The 23,860-nt window shown below is 38.7% G+C and overlaps 1 protein-coding gene across 2 annotated transcripts in view; it reads left to right on the forward strand.

Moving 5' to 3' along the window:
* LOC127416284 (calcipressin-2-like) overlaps positions 1-23,860 on the forward strand; it is an 88,665-nt gene that overhangs the window by 57,835 nt on the left and 6,970 nt on the right. For both annotated transcript variants that reach the window (XM_051655543.1, XM_051655544.1), the window contains 2 exons: positions 12,305-12,478; positions 13,376-13,547. In XM_051655543.1, coding sequence (XP_051511503.1) covers positions 12,305-12,478; positions 13,376-13,547 — 346 coding nt within the window. The remainder of the gene's footprint in view (positions 1-12,304; positions 12,479-13,375; positions 13,548-23,860) is intronic.

Raw genomic sequence — 23,860 nt, forward strand, 5'->3', positions numbered from 1 at the left:
ATTTAAAAAGGAGCCATACAACTATGTGATAATAAATGGCTTCATATGATCACTATCCTTAAATAAAATACAGTTTATTTGCATGATCAGTCATATTTTAAAAATCAATGCCAATATTTCACAATTTCTGCCAGGGTATGCAAACTTTTGAGCACAGCTGTAAATAATAGAGCTCTGTGCATAGTGACCCAAATCATATCTGTAGGAGGGGGGTTAGAGGGATCTTTGATGAATCTTGTGTGTCCTGACAGCTTAGTGCTGTGATGAGAATATTAATGTAGTGTCTTCTTGCTGAGAATGGAAGGAATGTAAGTAGCTAAGGAGTTTTCTTTTAAAGATGACTATCACTGCTTCAAAGATCCATCTCTCCAGAAATAGATGGGAATTGTTTTGCTGACATAATGTAAGCACAATGTTGCTGTAGCTCAAATGTTACAGTGCTAGCAACACCAAGGTCATGGGTTTGATTCCTTGGGTACACATACTGGAATGCACTTTAAGTCACTTTCAATAAAAGCATCTGCCAAATGCATAAATGTAAGCATCTACAAGGAACATTTGCAACACAATTAACTTCTGTAATGTGACGTATTTCACATGAAACAGAATATTAATTCAGTGATAAATAATATAGGAGGTGGCTTAATTTTATACATTGGGATTTGATTGGATAGTGAAAAATGAAATAGTTAGGCCATTCTATTGTTGCTTAATTTAACCCTTATTTTTATGTATATAATTTATAATAAAATATTAATCAAATTATTTATTTATATATTTTAAATAATCAAATTCTACATATAAATGTTTAATTATTAAAATAATACATAAATATTATTCATAATATATAATGAGTCAATGGTTGAAAACACGATAATATGATAATATAAATTGAGGCAGGCTTTTTTTTTTCCACAAAGTATATCTTTATCTTAACCATAGGCATCACTCCTACTGTATAAACTATTACAAGAACATGCAGTGTTTCTCAATCTAACTGTCTCTTTTTTTTCCTGCCTCTCAATTTTCCTGAGACATGTTTTTTTATTGCCTTTGCTGTGACTGGGCTGCGGTTCAGCTGGACCATAATGCTGAGTAATAGCAGAAAGAGCAGCAGGTCTTCCGGGCTTTCCACATTTATTTGCTCCTCGCTGGAAACATTGCAAGTCAGGAGGTCACTTTTATTTTCTCTGGGTGACACAGAGGTGACCTGCTTCCTCTAATAACAGGACATCTCAGGCACTGCAGCACAGAGTCCATTTACTGTTATGTCAGTTCACCAAATTGTCAGATCAAGAATGTACTTACCAGTTATATGTGCAATATGCATAAGATGGTCAGCGAAAGGACTGTGGGCGGTCCGTGAGCATGCTGTCTAATGTTGAGGCTATGACTGTTTACTGTTTTACACTAGATTACACCTATGCTCAGTCCCATTTCCTTTGTTGTAATATTCATTTTCAGATGTTATGCATGCCTGAGTCAAGGATGGTGCGAAAGTTTGATGGCTAACTCTGACTCATCTCTGCTGTTAAAGACCTGCATTCCTAAGAGACGCATTGTGCTGTTTTAAAGTTGCATATTTAAATATATTTAGCTGAGGTCAAAGTTGAACACACAAAAAAAGAAGAGCTCAAGAGGATCTGGCCTGGATCTGTTTAAGATGAATAGTGTGTCTTCATGCACAACTCACCTATTCTCCTCCCCCATTCCTGGTCTAGGGCTATTCATCTCCCAGCAAGCAGAGGATCTGGTCTTGATTAAAAGCAGGGGACTGTTAAATTTGACACGAATGTCAGGATTAATGGTAAGGTTAGGCTCGGTATGCGTGATCCACTCTTTCACCTCCACACCCAACAGTAAACTCACAACTTGGCCGAGGAACAGCTGTAATTGCTTAAATACCCACATGCATACCACACCACCCTGAAAGAAGAGTGGAAAAAGCATAGCACCTCTCTTTCTCTAGATGTGAAGGCCACTCATTCCATTCTAATGAAATGTTTATATCTTAGTCTTGTCATTTGAAGCAGTTTGTAGTTGCTTAAGTTTGTCTTGGCAGAAAAGCAACAATCTATGTGAAGTTAAGTGAAGTGTCACTGGACTAATGTATGTTATTTTTAGCATCTCTTTTATCATTGATGGTCTTTTTATCTGTCGAGCGAAAAGCTGGTAACTGAGTGTGTCATAACGTAGTAATTTCATGCTTTAGTGGGTTGAGATCATACGGCCCAGACTTCACCACAGACTGTTTATAAACTAACATGGCTGCTTGTCTTTACCTCAGCTTCCAAAACGAATGATTTTCCTACTCTTTCTTACATAACACACCTCCTTTTTTGTCCTTAGTCTCTTCACTCTCACCTAAAGTGGACAGGTTCTAGAGACAATAGATCTTAGTCAAAGTACAGTATATACCATCTTTAACTGGACACAAATGAACACTAGACTGTGATGGATAGAAGTATTGTCCGTTCAATATGTCATACTGTTGTGTACCTTGGTGTAAATCGTTTAGCCAAAAAACATTTAAAATATGTCTTTACACAAATTTCCAGTGGACGAGATACTGTAGAAAACATGGGTTGTGAAAATTGATCGGACATCACGCATTCCCTTAAAACAGCCTTGTTTTCGTTTGGATCTAATTAAATAGGCATCTACTTGTCTAAGGTCCAACTGGTTGCCTAAGTTTAGGTCTTATGTTCAACAAGATTTCACACAAAAGTGAGGTTGAGAACATATTCTTAGATAACAAGTATTATATTATATATATTATACACTCTGTTTCACAAAGAAACATGTTATTCATACCATATTGTAGATCTCCTCATTCTGAACAACTTTGCCTATTGTACCATTGGTGTGAAACAAAATCTTAATAATACTTATAAATACTAATACTTTAGATTATTTTAAAAGATTACTTTTTCAAACTAGTCCTAGGCCATTTGCCCGATTGGAACCAAACCAGTGTAAAAACAAGTCCCAAAATGAAAATTTAACCAAGGAATTTTTAAATATTAATTTATCGTCAAACGTTAAACATTCGTAATGGCCGTGGCCACTTTTACTAAAATGGTTATAACTCCAGAATCAGATATTGTCACCGAATTTGGTACACATATTTATGGAGTCATTCTAAGGACACACAAAAACAATTGTGTATCTCCACCTCTTGGTGGTGCTATAATAGGAAACATTTTTTTAAATGTATCTAGCTATGGAACAGTTGGGCCGATTGACTTGAAATTTTGCATGCAGTGTCTGTGTCTAAGGTGCCATCAAGGTCTTTGAGGACAGTCACATACCTTGAAAAACATGGCCGCCATCAACAAAATCATCTTTTAGCAGCTATTTGAACTAGTCCTAGTTCATTCACCCAATCGGAACCAAACCAGTGCAGAAAGATTCACTGGAGTCCCATTATTAGTAATTATCAAAAAAGATTTAACTTTCGATTCAACTTTGCAAAGCTACACTAAAACATAAGCTGTGGGCATGGCCACTTATAACCCTATAACAGTCAGTAATGTAAAAAATATAATATATGTGTGATACCTCACCTGATGTTTCTCAAAATTATGGCACTTTAATATAGTTTTAGTTGTAAACAGGCTGTCTAATTCATATTTAATATCTGTTACTTATGTGCTTAAATGACCTTAAAGGCCTAAACCCCGTTAATTGCTGCTTGCAGCTATATTTATAAATTGAGTTTGTAGAATTGTTGTACATTAAATTCATAAAGTCATAGAAACACATTGTATATGTAGCCACCAGAGCACTATATCCAGCTTGGCCTCGTCTAGACAACATTATGGCTGATTCTCATGACATTTATACCAGCATGCACCAGGTGGAATCAATGTGCATTTTCACTTCTTTAAATCAGGGCACTTGATGACAACCGCTTTAAACCGTTGCTGTTTTCACATGATGTGTTTCATGATGGTGGTTAATGAAGAGCAGACCTGTTGATTTGCTAAAATCTGATTTAATAGACACGTTTAAGATCAAAAGTAGAAGAATAAAGCTGGCCCCAATAGGAAAAAAAAATAATAATAATTTCAGGTCAGCTCCTAGCACAAAACCGAAAGCACAACAATAGATTTCTCCTGGCTCTGCAAAGGAGAACACATAAACAGTTCTCAGTGGAAATAAAGTACCAGTGAGATTCTCTGTGGAGAACTGGAGGCATTTCTGCCAGTCTGCTCTCTTTCTCTGTGCTTTTGTGTGTAGTCAACATTACCTACAACCATACAAGTATCTAAATGCTGGATCTTGTTTTGAATGAGATTGGATTGTGTTCAGTGTACCAACAGCTTTCAAAATGAGGTTAACACATGATGCAAACCATTACATCTACTCAGTTAGTTGCCTCTTAAAGGAATATTCCTGGTTCAATACAAGTTAAGCTCAATCGACAGTATTTGTGGCATAATGTTGATTACCACAAAAAAATATTTTGACTTGTCCCTCCTTTTCTTTAACAAAAAAAAAGCAAAAATTGAGGTAACAGTGAGGCACTTACAATGTAAGTGATTGGGGCTAATTTTTGGAGGGTATAAAGGCAGAAATTTGAAGATACTTAATTTTAATAAATCACTTACATTTAATTCTTCTTTTAAAACTCATGTATTATTTCAGCTGTAAAGTTGTATAAATTGTCCATTTTACAGTCATTTTAGGGTTTTTTGACATTACATTGTCATGCACTGAAGTTGTAAAATTGGCTATGACTTTACACAAAAAAGTAATTTTATCACACTAAAATCATGTTTACACACATATTGTTTATGTCTTGAGGCTATACTTTTGAAAAAGTAATTTAAAGTTAAAAAATTGGCCCTCATTCACTAAGTGCCTCACTGTAACCCAGAACTTTGCTTTTTTTTTTTTTAAAGAAAAGGAGGGGCAAGTAAAAAATCTTTTTTGTGGTATGGTACAATAGGGCTAAAGGCACCCCTTAAGGAAATCTTTTTCTGGTCACAAAATGTATCAAGGTAAAAAAAAAAAAAAATTTGATGGAGCAACATAATTTGTGTGAAAAGAAATAACAACAGAAGGTTGTTTAGAATAAAAATCAGTTGTTGTTTTTTTTAAAAGGTGGTGAGGGAGCCTTTTACCCCACACTTGGTGTAAAAGGCTCCCTCACTTGGGGTAAAAGGCCCCTAGGGGATTTAAAGTGATATTGTGTAGATACCGAGGCAATAGTTATAGGGCACAATTTGTCAACTAATGCAAATAATATTGAGATAGCAAGATGCTTTTTTGAGTAACAAATTAAGATAATGCTTTCTCAAAAAAACTAATTCAGAAAAAAGACAACCATTTCCTGTTAATTTCAAACACATTTGGCATTTTGTTACATCTCAAGTATTCTATAAATAAACTAATCTCTATTATGATTGGATGATTCAGTGTGAGCCCACTTTGAACATTTTTCATAACAAATCTATTCCCCGAACTTTAAAAAAATCAATACACCGATCAGCCACAACATTAAAACCACCTGCCTAATATCGTGTAGGTCCCCTTCGTGCAGCCAGAACAGCTCTGACCTGTCAAGTCATGGACTCCACAAGACCTCTGAAGGTGTCCTGTGGTATCTGGCACCAAGATGTTAGCAGCAGATCCTTTAAGTCCTGTAAGTTGCGAGGTGGGCCTCTATGGATCGGACTTATTGGTCCAGCACATCCTATAGATGCTCAATCGGATTGAAATCTGGGGAATTTGGAGGCCAAGTCAACACCTTGAACTCTTTGTCATGTTCCTCAAACCATTCCTGAACCATTTTTGCTGTGTGGCAGGGCGCATTATCCTGCTGAAAGAAGCCACTGCCATCAGGGAATACGGTTGCCATGAAGGGGAGTACGTGGTCTACAACAATCTTATGTCAAATTAACATCCACATGAATGCCACAACCCAAGATTTCCCAGCAGAACATTGCCCAGAGCATCACACTGCCTCTGCCGGCCTGTCTTCATCCCATAGTGCATCCTGCCATCTTTTCCCCAGGTAAACAATGCATGATTCATCAGACCACGCCACCTTCTTCCATTGCTCCATTGTCCAGTTATGATGCTCACGTGCCCATTGTAGGCACTTCTGGAGGTGGACAGGGGTCAGTATGGGCACTCTGACTGGTCTGTGGCTACGCAGCCCCATATGCAGCAAGCTGCAATGCACTGTGTGTTCTGACACCTTTCTATCATGGCCAGCATTAAGTTTTTCAGCAATTTGTGCTACAGTAGCTCTTCTGTGGGATAGGACCAGACGGGCTAGCCTTTGCTCCCCACGCACATCACTGAGCCTTGGGCGCCCATGACCCAGTCACCAGTTCACCGGTTGTCCTTCCTTGGACAACTTTTGGTAGGTACTAACCACTGCATGCCAGGAACACCCCACAAAACCTGCCGTTTTGGAGATGCTCTGACCCAGTCGTCTATCCATCACATTTGGCCCTTGTCAAAGTCACTCAGATCCTTACGCTTGCCCATTTTTCCTGCTTCCAACACATGAAATTCAAGAACTGACTGTTGTCACCCTTGACAGTTGTCATTGTAACGAGATAATACATTTTATTCACTTCACCTGTCAGTGGTTTTAATGTTGTGGATGATCAGTGCAGCAGGGGGACTTTTTACCCCAAATGCTATATTTTCACTTATTGGACTGTTATTGAAATTTGCTTTATTTAATTAACTTAAAACTGAAAATGATGAATAAGTATTTTGTCTCAAAAGAAATGTGTTCATTTCAGGTATTTTCATTAGCTTCATAAATTTGCAACATATAAATTATAAAAAATTAGATTAAACTGCCTCAAAATCAACCTTAAGACATTACACGCAAAGATCTCATGGAACAGGAAAATTTTCTAGTGTATAGTGACAAACAGGTGTTTAGGAAAGTGCTGTGGTAGTTTTTGTTGCTATTTAGTGTTTTGGGAGAAAAATAAAATCAATGGAGCCTTTTACCCCACAGAGTCTTTAGCCCCGTTGTACCCTAATCAGTATTGTGGCACAAATGCTGTCGATTGAGCTTAACTTGTATTGAACCCGGAATATTCCTTTAATTACTTAAACTGTGGAAGAAAACAACATTGAACAGAGGCTGGTAGTTATGAACATTTTTTGGTGCAAATCAAAGTGGGACACAAAACAGGCCCTGCATTCTGAGAATGAGCTTTATTGCCAAGTATGCTTAAACATACAAGGAATTTGTCTTGGTGACAGAAGCTTCCAGTGCACAAACAATACAGACAGATAAAATAAAAAAAATAGAATAAAAATAAAAACCGAATAGAACATATAAGTATACAGTGTATAGAAATACATAATAAGACAAAAAATAAATAAATACTATATATATATATATATATATATATATATATATATATATATATCTTTGGGACAGGGATGATGGTGGAGCGTTTGAAGAAGCAGGGAACTTCACACTGTTCCAGATCTCAATTTTTTAGGTATTTACAGTTGCACCACCTGCTCTGTACTGTTTTTGGGAGTAGCATACACCCTCCTAAAGCGGCAGACACACTGGGAGTGGTGATTACTGCTATTGGAAAAGGTCATGAGGCATCAGTGTATTATTCCCTGCTAATTCAGAGTCTTGGGGATGGAGCTTTAACTTCTATCAAGAGATTATGGGAGAAAGATTTAAACTTGGTATTGGAGGAAGGAGTGTGGGCTAGGATTCTAAAAAACGTCAAGTCTGCATCTAGAGATGCAAAGGTGCGCCTTATGCAATTCAAGATTTTACATCAGTTCTACTGGACCCCCTCTAGATTGTATAGGCTTGGTCTTAAAGACACACCCACCTGCTGGCCAGTCAGAGGATGGAGACACAACCCATGTTTTTTGGTGGTGTGTTAAGATCCAAGAATTTTGGTTGAAGGTTCAGAGTTTTATGTGTGACATATTGGGCATTCAAATTTCATTTTGCCCCAGATCATCAATAAAGGGAATAAACACATAAAACATCGGGTCCTAACCAGTGTCATGATCGCCAGACAAATTGTTTTAAGGGGATGGAAGTTGACTGGAGTGCCCCCATTTCAGGAGTTGTGCTCAGAGATGGGGAGGGTAGTGGCTTTCGAAGAACGGTCATCTAGAAGACTGGGTAATTTGGACTCGTTTGTGGGGAAATGGGGCACATATTTGGCTTTTTTGGAGGGCTCTTGGGGAGGGGCAGTGGAGAGAGAGGTGTAGCTGTTAATGTGTGTGATTCTTATATATATATTTTTTGTTTTTGTTTTTTGTGTGTATTTACTCATATGTGACCACAGGAATGTTTGTTGAGGGTCAGGGTGGGGATTGGGGATTGGGAGGGGTAATAGTGGGAGTTAAATATTGATTCTGTGTATATATGTTCTGCTTTTCTTTGTTTAATGTATGAATCAATAAAAAATGAAAATCACAAAAAAAGAAAGCCAGAGACAAAATATTCCACACCTCATAACCCTGCATCCTCTTCCTGTCATCTCTGTGTCCATATTTGCAAAGGAAAGTAAGTTGATTCCACTGCTTTGCTTTGAAAGGTTTGCTCTCAGAGAGGTGAGGAAAATTAAAGTCACCTCCACCATCTTCCCTCTATTTAAAATGTGTTACTGTATTGATTTCTAGATTAGGCTTCAATATGATATGCTCAAGGTAGAAAGTAATACTTGTAACCTCAGTTATTCCATTAGAGTTTATTTTTTTACACATGGCTGTGACCCAGATGTATATTTTTGGCATGTGCTGCTATAATTAGTGGTGCTTACTATGGCAAGCATCACCATTATTGCTCATATTTAGCGTAAGGGATTTGAACAAACCACTCTCCTTAAGTATGAAACATATGTGCATAATGCATCCTTACATTAGCCACTTTTCCACCATCGGGTCGAACGGTTCTGACCACAGTACAGAACACTTGCAGTAGCATTTCCACTGGAGCACGGTTTGGCACGGCACGATTATAAACCGTTTTTGGCCCAGAATTCTCACCACGGTTAGCTAACCGTACTCAACTGTGCTGGCAGAATGGGTTTAGTATGTGGCGACTCCTTTAATGCATCTTCATGATTTTATTATGATGGTTTAACAAGTATTGTAGCCTACATTTATTTTTCTACACACCTTTTTCGTCAGGGAAGAAGATTACTAGCTCATTTAAACTCAAAATACATCAGTATATTCTCTTATACTATTTTCATATAATACACTGTCAATAAATATCCTTTTAAGCTAATCTGGGAACTTTTACCTTTCTGCATGTTTGTGTCTGGTGGTAAACACAAGCCCTCAGCAAATGATGGTAAACCTCGTGCCTTTTTCTCTTTACATTCCTTTTTGCGACTTGGTCCGTGTCTTTGCTGTTTGTTAGCAGAGTAAAACCAGGGAAAAAGGCAGTCCTAAAAACTTGAATATACTATCATCCTCCATAGCGCGCCACACTCGCTCCAATGTTTACCTCTCATGTGGATCTGTTACGTACATTCTACTGATTTCACGGCACCACAGTGGAAAAAGAAAGAAGCTACAGTTTTGCGATGAGAACTATTCGGCCCGATGGTGGGAAAGCGGCTATTGAAGTAGGACCCGAAACATATGTAGGGACCACAATATCACAGAGACTTGTTCTTTTGACTTGGGCTAGTAAGTGACCACCTAGCAACCACCCAGAGCACCCTGGCAACCATACAGCAGCATGCTTAAAAAAAAAAAAACACTCAGAATCCCATAGCAACACCCTAGCACCTTGGCATGAAGTTTTCACTTACAGAAAATGTCAAAATCTAGTAAAAAAAAAATGTTGTTACTGTACAAACATTAATTAGGCTTCTTTGATCCTTTTACTGAAGGATACCTGGTCTAAATTATGAACATCCCTGCACTTCGAATTGCAATACTGAAAATTCAGCCTTTATTTGCAAAGATGTCTCATTTCAAGGCACAGTGCATCAGACATATGTGCTGTGATTCTATATTTCAAACACCATCAACTTATGGTTATATAATTAGCTTTGGACACATTCTGAGCCTCTTGTGTAACTTCAGGGAAGTGCTGAGTAAGACAGCAGAATATGGAAAATGCACACATATGCACTGCAACACTCTGATGGACTCTGGTGTCACCTGCCATTGCTGAGTTATTCAGAGATGGCCCAGCTGTCACTGCTGATACACACCTCACATCCTGACACGCGGTGGACATGACTCGCCCACAGCTGTCATCTCCTGGGACACTTACTCTTGGTACTGAGATGAAGGAATATGCTGAAGGTTTCTCACAGATTGTGACAGGATTCAAGATGTTTGGCGAATTGACGCTGTGGAAGAGAGCTGGCTCAGCAAAAGCCTCTAATCTTTCATCTGCCTCCGTCTCTTGACAATGTAATGGAACACATTCATTTCATGATACTAAAAGTAATGACTTTAGATTCTGAGTATTGTGAAGCGACAATTAAATAGTAATTTAGCGGACACTTTAATCCAAATCAACTTACAATAGTCTTATTAAGGACCATCCTCCTAGAGCAACATTCAAGGGCACTATCAAGAGGCCAAGGTTTGCATGACTGGTTAGCATGGTCCATTAGCCCTTGCTGGTAACTGATGGAACCAAACCATCCTGCAAAATCGATTTCTTCATTGAGGGCCATTCAAAAGTAGCTGTTTTTTTTTTTTTTTTAAACAAAACGTATTCGCATGCAATAAAATTCTTGTTGTGATCAAGTTTAGAAGGATAGGTCACCCCAAAATGAAACTTCTTACATAGTTTACTCACACTGATTTAGTCACCATTCACTTTCACTGCACCTTTTCTCCACACAATGAAAGTGAATGGTGACTGAAGCTAGTCCATAACATTCTGCCTAACATCTCATTTGGAGCTCCATGGAAGAAAGTACAGTAAGTCATTTACTCAATGTGAGAGTCTTCATTTTGGGGTGAACTAACCCTTTAAGGCCTTCCTTTTAGTGTTGGATATAACGGTTTTACATTGTGGACTATTATTTGTTCTCACATTGTAGTGGTTGAATAGAATTTAAGGGCATATTTGAGGGTTTCTTGCTTATGGTGCCCTCATTTGCCTCAAATCCAAGTGCTTATGTGCTATGCCTTTAAAAGGCAATGCAAACCTAACAATGAAACATTAGCCATTTTAACAGTTCTCTCAAAATAGCACATTAAATACCTCACTAAGTTGAAGAATCAAATCAGGAATGAGATAGCCTATACACATTTGATTATGTTTTCTTTTTTGGAAACAGTAATTAGTTTAAGGTGTTTCTGTTGCAGAAATTTTATTTCGGATGCTTCTCCAAAGGAGAGTTTCATAAGAGTGTGGTTTTATTTACCTAATAAGCGAACCATACGTAGTTTAAGGTAACAAATAAAATCATTAGAGGACTGCTAAAGAAATTGGAGTTAAAAAGAGAAGCCATTATATAATTACAAAAACAATAAGCCTATGAGCTAATATTTGAGTCCTCACAATGAAGGTTAGGTTCAGGTAAGGAAATGAAATGGGGAAAATCTTAAATACTCAAATACAAGTATTAGGCCCAAAACACACTCAACGCAAATATATGAACATTTCTAGCTACACAAGCTTGATTTTTTTGCGTCATGTTTTCTGTGTCAGACTACAAAATAAAGTACACATTGTATCCTCAGTGATATTTGAAAAGTGTGCTATAATGGACAATAACGTAAAGTTGTTGTTTTTTTCAGGACAGCTACTATCATGGCAAAGCAACTGTTTGAAGAGAATCTTCCTGTGCAAGTTGACATGTTTGTAGCTCGCTAACTGAATAATAAACCATTTGGTTTAATGGCCATGACAGACAGGGCAAACCCAGCTGGACTGAGAGACAAGCTGCAGATAGAATTGCTTTCATCAGATCCTCTCCTGCACAGGAAATTAATATGATGTCATAACAGATTCATCTGTCTCTCCAATAGGGTCCAGTTCTAGCAGGTCTGATTGGATGTCCTCTCAGGCATGCCTAGTCCAAAGAGCGCTCTTGTCTCATAAAACAATACAATGGTGTTCATTCACTAAGTGATGTGCTGACATTATTTGCAATCATTTTTCTCATGGCCCTGATAAGACTGATATTGCTGGAACCAGCTTCACTTGTTTCTGGCTTAGTAAAAAGCATTTTATTGCACTATGCTTGCATTACTTTCTTTGTCCTCTGTGAAGATACATGCTTTAGTAATGTTTCCAAATTAGCTAGAGGACAGAATTGAACTTATTCATACCTTGTTCATTTTCCTTGTCTTTCAGGAAATGTTCGAGGCACTCTTCCTCGCATACGACGAAGGTGTGACGTTCCAGCAGTTTAAGAGCTTTCGACGTGTACGAATCAACTTCAGTAACCCCAAAGCAGCAGCCAGCGCCAGGATAGAGCTACACGAGACACCTTTTAGAGGGAAAAAACTCAAACTTTACTTCGCCCAGGTACGAATTTTCGTGGCCAGCCCAAAGAAGCTTTGTCTCTCTAAGGCACTATTTTAAGCAGCCAAGAGACTATTTTAAGTTGCTCTTTAAAGTATAAACTATGCATTATCATTGGGTTCCTGTATGTCAAATTGAGACATTAGGGTCACAGAGTGCAGCTAGCATTTGTTCATAAATCATGCTCGTCGTAATCCTTCTGCAAAATAATGCCATGTCTCTAACCCCTTGTGTTAGCAGGAAATGAACTCATATTCAGGATTACACAACTCTGGTAGGGATGAATCCACTGGCTAGAGAAGATCGCTTTCAAATAAATGCATTATTGTAGTTGATATTATTAGCTGCTCATCAGAGTGCAGAATGCAGTTTTTAGCGGAAACGTGTCCCCAACAATGTTTGAAATTGTTTCATATATTTGCTTTAAATATGGTGTGTGTAATTGTTTCCACATCATGAGAATTTTTATTTATGGGTCAACTATACCTTTAAATGACTTTCTTCTATCCCAGCATAATATGCAGACAACAATACGTAAGCCATTTCATAGGCTGATTTCCCATAAAAGTGTAAACACTTTGTTTGAGCATCCCGGACAGCCCAATATGGCAACATTAGCTCAACCAATAGTGTGCTTTTTGACCAGGACTCACTATTCTTCTGACCAATGACACGTGAAAGTGTTTGGGAAACCTTTTCGCAATTCCGTTTGGTGAATCTAGTGACACAGAAATGACAAATTCCATCTAAAATGTAACAACTTTTTCAGTACTTGAGAAACATCTGGTCAGACCTTGACAGCTGATTATCAAGTTTTCTAGTTTTAAAATGGAGGAGAAGGCTGTCTTTTTGTTCAACTTAATCCTGATTAGAATAACACCTGCATCCTCTGGCTTTCAGGTGCAGAACCCAGCATCCGAAGGAGACAATTTGCACCTGGCTCCTCCCCAGCCTTCGAAACAGTTCCTCATCTCCCCACCCGGCTCACCTCCAGTCGGCTGGCAACAGATTGATGAAGCCACACCTGTTATTAACTACGACCTGCTGTATGCAGTTGCTAAGCTTGGCCCAGGTCAGTTGCAACTCACTAGTCCATGACTTTCATGATCAGTCATGAAGCTTGTGATACCATTCTAGGCTCTCCAATCGAGTCCATTTTATGTATTGGCCTGATCCATTATGCACTGGTCAAGGAGTCAAGGTTTGGCTGGTTAGCATAATCCAGTTAGAGCATGCTGGTAGATATTATAACTACACAATTATGGGGGCAAAAAAGCACATTTCTCCATTGAAACTCATACAAAAGTAGCCATGTATTTAGAGGAAATAAAATACTTTGAAAGCAACATACGGTAAATCGCAAAAACTATGTCATTATAGCATAGTAGATGTTTTACCAGTACCACTTAAAAGTGTGAAAAGGACCAAAAGTCAGAGAAAAATAAACAAGCTTGACCAGGCAGGGAGACCAGCTAAAGCTAGTTTGAGCATTTTTTATTATTATAGACCTTACTCACAGTAGTGCCAGATTTGATTTTTGATGGGAATGAAAATGAGGCTGTGAGAAACAGACTTACAGTCTTTTCCATGGAATGCACTGTATACATTTTTTGGAAAGGTGTAGTTTTTTCAATGTTTCATCTGCGGAATGATTAAAAACACTTTAAACAACCGTAAAATCCATTGAAGAGACTGTGTGTCTACCCTCACAGCCTTGTGGGGGGCTTTTTCTACATTAACCAACATCTTATGGATTGTTTTGTTCCTTGCCACGGTCGTCTTTGACTTGCTCACAGGGGTTCTAAATACAAATATTATTTAGTTATTGAGGCACAATCTTCAATCACATTTTTATCAAATTGCACAATGATGACTAAGACATTACAGCTTTATTTTCTGTTATAGCATAATTTCCGGTACAGCTGCTTTAAAAACTACGTCTGTTGTGGAAAGCGCTATACAAATAAAAATGACTTGACTTGTCATTCCCGTCAAAGATGTCTCTTCTGTGAATAAGGTCGATAGACCTCAATGGCACTGGTAAGAAAGGTCTATCCGTTATAAAAAGGACATTTCTTGTCCACACTTGAACTCTGAAAATCTATTGGTCTTGCGTGCTGGAATGTCAAGTGACACACTACACATCCCTGTCTTCTCAAATCAAGCACATCCATTAGCCACCTGGTTAGCTATTGTCTTAAACTGTCCTCTTCACTGCAGTGCAGGTGATTACATCCACTATCCTGCTCACAATCAATGCTCACCCTTCTTCAGCTGACCTTCAACGGTGTGTGTGAGTGTGTGTGTGCAACTCCCCCGTGCCCTAATAAGTGGTTACTGTAGTCTGTGCTTGTAGAGCTGCAGTGTGTTTTGATTAGAGCTGGCTTGTAGATGCTCCTGCTTATCTGGGTGTTTGACAGTGCTGACGGGGATCTGTGTTTGGTATGGACCACACATACTTACAAGCATACAGTAGGCCAGTGAGTGCCCTAAATCTCCGGGGAACAGCTCGCCATCTCTCAGTAAAAAAAGCACAAATTTTAAAGTGTGTTTCCTTTGTACGTCTAGTCACCAATTAATGGGCCACCAAGAATTTTCGCTAGAGTGTTTCACAGCATCAAGTATTAAATTACAGATGATATGGCTGGCATTCTTCCTCAAGATTATGTAACTGTGCAGTTAGGTTTGCCAAATCATTTTATCTGATTTGTCTTCCTGTTTTCAACCACAAACCACTAATATCCCCTCAATAGATTATGAAGAATTATCAAATGTGCCTTGCTTAAAATTTTTAAAAGTAAAACAAATAAAGGTTATGATGTAAAATGAAGACAAATCATTTAAAGATGCTACACCAATCCTAGTCCACTAATCAAAGGTTGGCAAATTTCTGACATTTACCATGTTAACATCTTTGTACTTACAGTAAGGTGAAGGTCTGATTTACTTCATTGCTTAGTGGTAGAATGGTAATACAGTGCATCCGTAAAGTATTCACAGCGCTTCACTTTTTCCACATTTTGATATGTGCCTTATTCCAAAATGGATTAAATTCATTCTTTTCCTCAAAATTCTACAAACAATACCCCATAATGACAATGTAATAGTTTGTTTGAAATCTTTGCAAATTTATTACAAATAAAAAATGAAAAAAAAAAAAAAAAAAAAAAAACACATGTACATAAGTATTCACAGCCTTTGCTCAATACTTTGTTGAAGCACCTTTGGCACCAATTACAGCCTCAAGTCTTTTTGAGTATGATGCTACAAGCTTGGCACACCTATTTTTGGGCAGTTTCTCCCATTCTTCTTTGCAGGACCTCTCAAGCTCCATCAGGTTGGATGGGGAGCGTCGTTTTCAGATCTCTCCAGAGATGTTCAATCGGGTTCAAGTCTGGGCTCTGGCTGGGCCACTCAAGGACATTCACAGAGTTGTCCCGTAGCCACTCCTTTGTTATCTTGGCTTTGTGCTTAGGGTTGTTGTCCTGTTGGAAGATGAATCTTCGCCCCAGTCTGAGGTCCAGAGCGCTCTGGAGCAGGTTTTCATCAAGGATGTCCATGTACATTGCTGCATTCATCTTTCCCTCGATCCGGACTAGTCTCCCAGTTCCTACCACTGAAAAACATCCCCACAGCATGATGCTGCCACCACCATGCTTCACTGTAGGGATGGTATTGGCCAGGTGATGAGTGGTGCCTGGTTTCCTCCAGGCATGACACTTGCCATTTAGGCCAAAGAGTTCAATCTTTGTTTCTCATGGTCTGAGAGTCCTTCAGGTGCCTTTTGGCAAACTCCAGGTGGGCTGTTATGTGCCTTTTACTGAGGAGTGGCTTCCGTCTGGCCACTCTACCATACAGGCCTGATTGGTGGAGTGCTGCAGAGATGGTTGTTCTTCTGGAAGGTTCTCCTCTCTCCACAGAGAAATGCTGGAGCTCTGTCAGAGTGACTATCGGGTACTTGGTCACCTCCCTGACTAAGGCCCTTCTCCCCCGATTGCTCAGTTTGGCCGGGCGGCCAGCTCTAGGAAGAGTCCTGGTGGTTCCAAACTTCTTCCATTTACGGATGATGGAGGCCACTGTACTCATTGGGACCTTCAATGCTGCAGAAATTTTTCTGTACCCTTCCCCAGATCTGTGCCTCGATACAATCCTGTCTCGGAGGTCTACAGACAATTCCTTGGACTTCATGGCTTGGTTTGTGCTCTGACATGCACTGTTAACTGTGGGACCTTATATAGACAGGTGTGTGCCTTTACAAATCATGTCCAATCAACTGAATTTACCACAGGTGGACTCCAATCAAGTTGTAGAAACATCTCAAGGATGATCAGTGGAAACAGGATGCACCTGAGCTCAATTTTGAGTGTCATGGCAAAGGCTGTGAATACTTATGTACATGTGATTTTTTTTCATTTTTTATTTGTAATAAATTTGCAAAGATTTCAAACAAACTTCTTTTACGTTGTCATTATGGGGTATTGTTTGTAGAATGTTGAGGAAAATAATGAATTTAATCCATTTTGGAATAAGGCTGTAACATAACAAAATGTGGAAAAAGTGAAGCGCTGTGAATACTTTCCGGATGCACTGTAGTTCATAGAGAACTACATGCAACCTTGGGTTACTAGGACAGCACATTTTAGGCATTGAATGGTGCATTATTGCCCATGCTAGGAAGAGTAAGAGGATAGTAAGATAGCAGAGAGCAGAGAAACTTCTTTCTACTGACCTGCTTTTACAATGTCAGTCATGAAAATCGTATGACTCTTGCCTCATGAATATAATTTTTCACCATTTCAGCCATAGCAACAGGTCAATTTCAGTGACCTCATTTAAACAATGCAAACAGGATCTTCTGCTCTCAAAGTCAAAGTCAGGTTTATTGTAATTTTTAACACACTGCAGGGTAATGGAGAAAAATGAAATATTGTTCCTTTTGGGAACTACAGTGCAGACATATAACCAGGCATGTGATGGACTAAGCACAAAAAAGCAGGAAAATGTATTGAGGAAAATGGGGGACAGCGAACAATCCCAATGAGGATACATTTCCCGATTTCACAGCAAATATCATGTCAGTAACACTGGAATTGCAGCTTAACAATAGCTAATTTTAACCTGTCCACAACAGTGGCAACGGTTTTATATCCAACCATTTTTATTTCTCTTGATTACTTAAAATAAATCTGTCCAACCTGAATGAAGTCCTGACGGTGAAAATCAGGTGCATCTATTTCACACTTTCTCAACTATGTGCTTGACGCAGAAGAAGCAGTGAAATTTGAGTGTGTGAAGTTATTCTGAGAGAAGTTTAAATTATATTTGTTTGGGTGAAAAATGCTTTTCGAGAATGCACCAGACAGGACATTGTCGATAAGATATTAACCCCCGATGAAATACTAACAACCCACAACCTTTTTATTTTTTAACGGATTTACAATACACGCAGGTCACATTTTTAGGTCAGATTTTTTTTTATTCTGGATTAATCCTGAAGAATCACATCTCTATATAACAAACATTAAGCAAACATTAAGTAAACACTGAGTGCTACCGCAAACAAATTTAGGCAATAAGCCAGACAGTGTATCAAGACAGGGGGAGGGGAGGACATCACATGATAATAGCAGTATTGCACATATTATGGCAGTCATTGCACATGATACTTATTGCACATATCGTATGTGTGTGTGTACAGTATGTTTTGTGTGTATCCATACATGTGATACATACAAATTCATAAATGTATTTATTTGGGAAAATATACTAGATGCAATGGAACCTGCCATTTTTTCTCAAGTCCTCAGATTCTCAGATTTTTCTACTAAGAAAAAGAGCACAGCAGCCTCACGTGTCTCCTCTAGAGTTTCAGAGAAGATCTCAACAGTTCCTCAAATTGTGCTAATCAAAAATCTATCCGATTATTCTCAAAATTGTCTCAAATTGTGCTCAGATTTGCCATCTGAAATTTCAATATACACTTAAACATTTCTCAATAAATTCCCAAAAAATATCAAATTATCTGAGCTATGCTATCCATGTTCATTTTATAGCTCTATACTTTTGCTGTAAGTCAACAACTGATTGATTTGTGACTATTTGTACAGTAATCAAAATGGAGTTTTGGATTCACATTTGAGAGAAAGTAGATACTTAAATGCAACACAACTGAGAACTCCATGAAGTCATGAATCAAAAAAGAGAAAACTACAGTATGAGCTAATTTTTTGTTTCCTTTGGGACTGTATTCCCCAAAATCAAGGGGAAAATTTTAACAAAGTTATTGTTGCTTACTTTTTACAGTTGTTACAGGCTAAGAAACAACAAATCCTTCGAGATACATTTTACTCATAAGAAAGCCTTGTGTTTTCTCAAAATGTGTCAGGATTATGTCACTCTGCCTGATCCATCTGCTTCCTTGGCAAACGCTTCATCTTGTCTTTCCATTTAAACAGCTGCTCGGCACATTCTGGCCATCTTGCCTCATTTTGCTTCTGAGCAGTTTAGAGCATAGCTAGCACGTGAGTACATCAAGGTACAGTCCTAAATTGTCTGGTTGCCATTACATCCCTTATGAAACCAGGTCAATATTGAATGTCAACCTCTGTTTGTTTGGTCTATTTTTAGCTTACAGTGTAAAAGGCATTTGGAGATTATGGGGTAGGAACATTTGAATTATGCAACAGGCCTTGGCATTATGGTCTCTCAGCCATCAAAACCCCCAAGGGATCAATTTCAAAATTCCATGAAAACATCCTGCTGAATTCTAAATCTCCTTCTGTCTGGCTCTGTCTAAATAACTATGGGGGATGTTTAAGCATAACTGATGTTTTAACCTATATTATTTATGTAATGGAGTTATGTCCCATGTAAACGTATGAGTCATAGTTTATCAGAGTGGTACAACACTGTTCAGACAAATATTTTACACACTGTTAAAAGCTTTTGCAGCTGCGATATGAAACACTACAAGATGTGCTACAAGGAAGATACTCAACCTCAATCTAAAACGAGAGTTTCAACCAGGATATTAAAAGATTTGGTTTGCTCTCGTAGTCACTTCCAATATAATGTGGAGCAATACAGTGACTCTCTCTTTCAGAATTTTCCAGGTTTTTTTTAATACTCTTACAATGGGAGTCTAAGGGGCAATTGCACTGGAGGTTTTAAAAGCAGTAATGTTACATTTACTTATTATTATTATTATTATTAATTATTCAGAAGAGAAAAAAAAAACTTGAGGTGGGATGACTTTTTTAGGACGAACTTTTGTTTGGAATCCAGAATATTCTTTTAAGCTTTACCAACGGCCTACAATCCAGCCAATTTATTCTAAAATGGAATTCTTAATCGAATGTCTGCTCTATCACCCGTCTGCAAGCTGGCTATTTTTAACCACGTTGATTTAGCCCACCCTCAAGATCCATTCAGCAACATGCTCGATGGAAAAAATGAAGCCAAGCTTGCATATCACACTGTTTTACATCACCATGACACATCCACCCCCTTTACACTAGCTGTGTTAGTACTGCATTTGAGAGCATATACATTAACACACAACAGCACTAGATTTGTATTTAGTGGCAATATCCTCTCAATGGCCACTGGGTTGTGTAAGAGAGTAATTTAGAGGCAGTTTCATAAGACTGAAACTGCGCTGCTTCTCTGGAGTGATGAGCAGCATGTTCTGAGGTCAGTCAATTAAGAGTGTTTAAATGAGAGGACACAGACTGGTTTTAAACGGAAAGGTCTTATTTATTTGTATTGTTTTCTACCTGTAATTCTGGTAAAAGATAAAATTGTAATCAATTTTGTGCTTACAGAAACCACTTCATTCTCTAGCAAGTCCTATCCATTAGGACTTGGCATACTTGCGCTGGCTAACCCTGCCCGAGGTGAAATATCATTGGTTCAAATGCCAGCTCCACAGAGCAGTGTATTAAACATAAATGTTGTTCTGAATGGCTGTTATTGTGTCAAGTCACATGCATTTTAACTTTCAGTGTGGACTGACAAATTACTTAAAATTTTAGGAAACACAATGTTATCCAAGGTGACATGCAACACATTAATTATATGCTACCTGGGAACTGGACCCACAACCATCATGTTGCAAGCACCATGCTCTGCCTGTTTAGTTTCTGTACAGGAACAAGCACATGATGGAACAGATGAGCTGATGATAACACATGACAATGATAAGAACTTATTATTTACATATTTTCATTTCTGAGTAACTCATAAGTTAGTATTTGTTTGGCAGGTTCTTGGTAAACAACTTACAATAACCTACAATTATTACACGTACAATCCTAGTGGACCTTTTGGGTTTAAATGCCTTACTCAAGAGCAAAATGGTGATGGTTCATAGTCAACATTACAGTTTTCAGCCCTGTGCTCTTGCTACTTTGTCACATCATTCCTTAACTACACATAACTTAATTTACTTCTCACATCAGTTTCCATCACATTTCTAAAATTAAACAAAAGTAATGCAATACATAAATTACATACATTGACTGAGGATAAAGATTCTCCTGCATGTTTTCATTTGATTAAACTGAACCATAATGCAGGATGGGTAAATCACACCTCAGAGGTCAGATTGGCATCATTTAACAAACAATTCCCTACTTAAGTCCTTAAGCTACTACATTCAATTTTGTGTCAATTAACCCTGAATTTACAGTACAACTGTACATTATCATTATTGATCATCTCTTAATTGCCTGGTAGTGGATTCTAAATGAACAAATAGCAGCAGTGAACCAAGGGAAACAAGGCCTTTTATTACTTAAGTAGACTCAACATAAAAGGGTGCATGTAAAGCACACTGAATCGTGTATTTCAGTCTAAATACAAACCCGTTTTCATTTAAATAACCATTCATTTAAATAACCCTGTTGAAAAAAGGGAGGATTTCTGGTCTTGCTGGTCTCCTTAGCTTCTAGACCAGCCTAACCAGCTTGGCCAATCAGTGAGACCAGCTAACACATTGGGCTGTTTTAAGCTGAGTATGTGTTATCAAATAAGATCTGTTTCGGTGCTTCAGTGAATCGCTACGTAAATTAATCGTGCTTTGACTTTTTGATGCCACAAACTTTTGAATGCAATTAATGAACAGAGGAGACAGTACAAACTGGTGAAAAATCAACAGCACTCAAGTGGAACCATGTGGCAAGCTAAACAAACACCCCATTCAGCCCAGGAACCTTGACTGTGTTAGACTGCTGTCGGATAGCAATAATGACTGTGGTTGTTGTAGAAGCATTTTCCATTGGTAAATATGTGAATGTGTGTTACTGCCACTCTGTTTCCATACACACTTTTGTACTGGAGAGGCTGTGTATCCACATGGCTCACACTAAAATTGTACAGTACAACAATACACGTATGCACAACGTACACACTCCAGCTCATTAAAGCAAAATGCTTTTGTTGTTCCCATGCTCTGTTTACAAGGCACATACTGCCAGCCGTTTCACCTTGAGAGACCAAAAACACTTAATGAAATATTCCTGCTGCATCTGTGGACGCTAAGATAAGAGACCTGGAGCCAAGCATGTGGGGCGTACAGGGCCCAGAGAGGGTTCTTTTAGCTACACAAACATGAGAACATTTTGTTTGAACACCTGTGAACAGGGATGGACTGGCCATCGGGAGAACCGGGACTTTTCCTGATGGGCCAGCCGCGAAACGGGGCAGAATGGGCCACAATAAGCTGAAATGGGCCACCACGTTATGCAGAACGGGCCACAAAACTGCACCGCGATATGCTGAAGGGGAAATATAGCAACACAGAAGCCATCAATTTTATGGGGTCTGCAAAAGTCATGAAAAGTTCTGTAATAAATTTACATTTTCATAGTTTCAGTATGCTCTACTCTAAAATATTTCATTCTGTCTCTTCAGGCTAATCACCTGTTTGACTCATTGGCTGGCAAATGTTACTAGCTAACAACTATTTTCTAGGGGACACAATCGAAGTACTGCACGGCATAGCTTGTCACTTTTTTACTATTTATTTGGGGATATTTTCAATCATGACGGCAGATGGCTGACACCAAATACACAGCAATTTGTGTGAGTCATTATCCATTCACTGGCTTTATTCAATCTGCAGCTGTGCTGTTCGGATTGGTTCTCTTTCCTTGTTCACTCATGCTTGTTCAGTGCCATGCTGTTCCCACATTAAAGGGCTACACTTTTTAAATAAGGAGTTTATTTTTGGATGGATGCTAAGGAATGCAGAAACTGTCATTTGTGTTTTTGGAGAGGAGGATTAAAGGATGTAAGGAAGTGAAGTGTTTTTCCCCTCTTTCGAAAGAATGCACTAAAAATACCCCCATCGTTTCCCTGTGCTGGCCCACTGAATCCACACTAAGCAGACAGAATCCATCTGTCCTTTCCCCGGCCATATTTGTTCGCCCCCTTTCTTTTACATGACAGGTCTTCAATGGTACATGCTTGTGATGCACACACGCACAGCTCTTGATGAGCGGTGCTCATGAATTGGAGGATAGAACTGGTGAGATGTGCTCTGCATGCCAGTGAGATTACTGCTGCTTTAATAAAGAGCCGGCTATATTTAGCAACTCCTCTTGCGTTATCTGGAATGAGTTACATTACCACAAACATTCTGCACAACCTTACATTCCTTGCTAAAAAAAAAAAAAAAGCCAGCTTAGAATACATTTCTATGCTGTTCCAATTTGTTTTACGCTAGTTATTACTAGTTTGATGCAGGTCTAACCTAACCCATGCAATAAGGTGAAGCTGGTCAACCAGCATGGTCTTTCTGGTGAAGCTGGATGACCAAGAAAGTCTTGCTGGTTAAGCTAGTAAAGAAGCGTAGTGGGGACACCAGCGCCCAAAACACAACACTGGTGACCGTTTATACAGTCTTTATAGCAGGGTTGGTAGCTCAGTTGGTAGTACATGGCACAAGCAATGCCGAGGTCATGCGTTTCGATTCCCAGGGAACATGCAAACTGATTAAATTTATACCTGGAATGTACTGTAAGTCACTTTGGATTAAAATATCTGCCAAATACATAAATCAAATCCTATAGTAGGATTTGTAAAGATGACGATGAAGGTCTAGGAAGACTTTTCAAGACTTCATTTTTTGCTTCATCTCTGCAGTAATGAGCTTGATTACTCTCTCTTTCTCTCTCTGCCTCTCTCTCTGACTGTCTGACCCTTGATGCCAATATGCAGGATTGACGTCATGCCCAGGTTCGGAGAGAGGCTGAGACCTTGGGAGACTAGGGAAGAGAGCACAGTGCAGAAAAGGAAAGAGAAGAGGAATGTGAGAGAGGAATGGATTGTAAATTTGTAGGAACATGGCAGTGGAATTGTTTGAGCGCGTGTGTTTCGAATAAA

This window comes from Myxocyprinus asiaticus, chromosome 25, assembly GCF_019703515.2.
Source record: "Myxocyprinus asiaticus isolate MX2 ecotype Aquarium Trade chromosome 25, UBuf_Myxa_2, whole genome shotgun sequence".
Lineage (NCBI taxonomy): Eukaryota > Metazoa > Chordata > Actinopteri > Cypriniformes > Catostomidae > Myxocyprinus > Myxocyprinus asiaticus.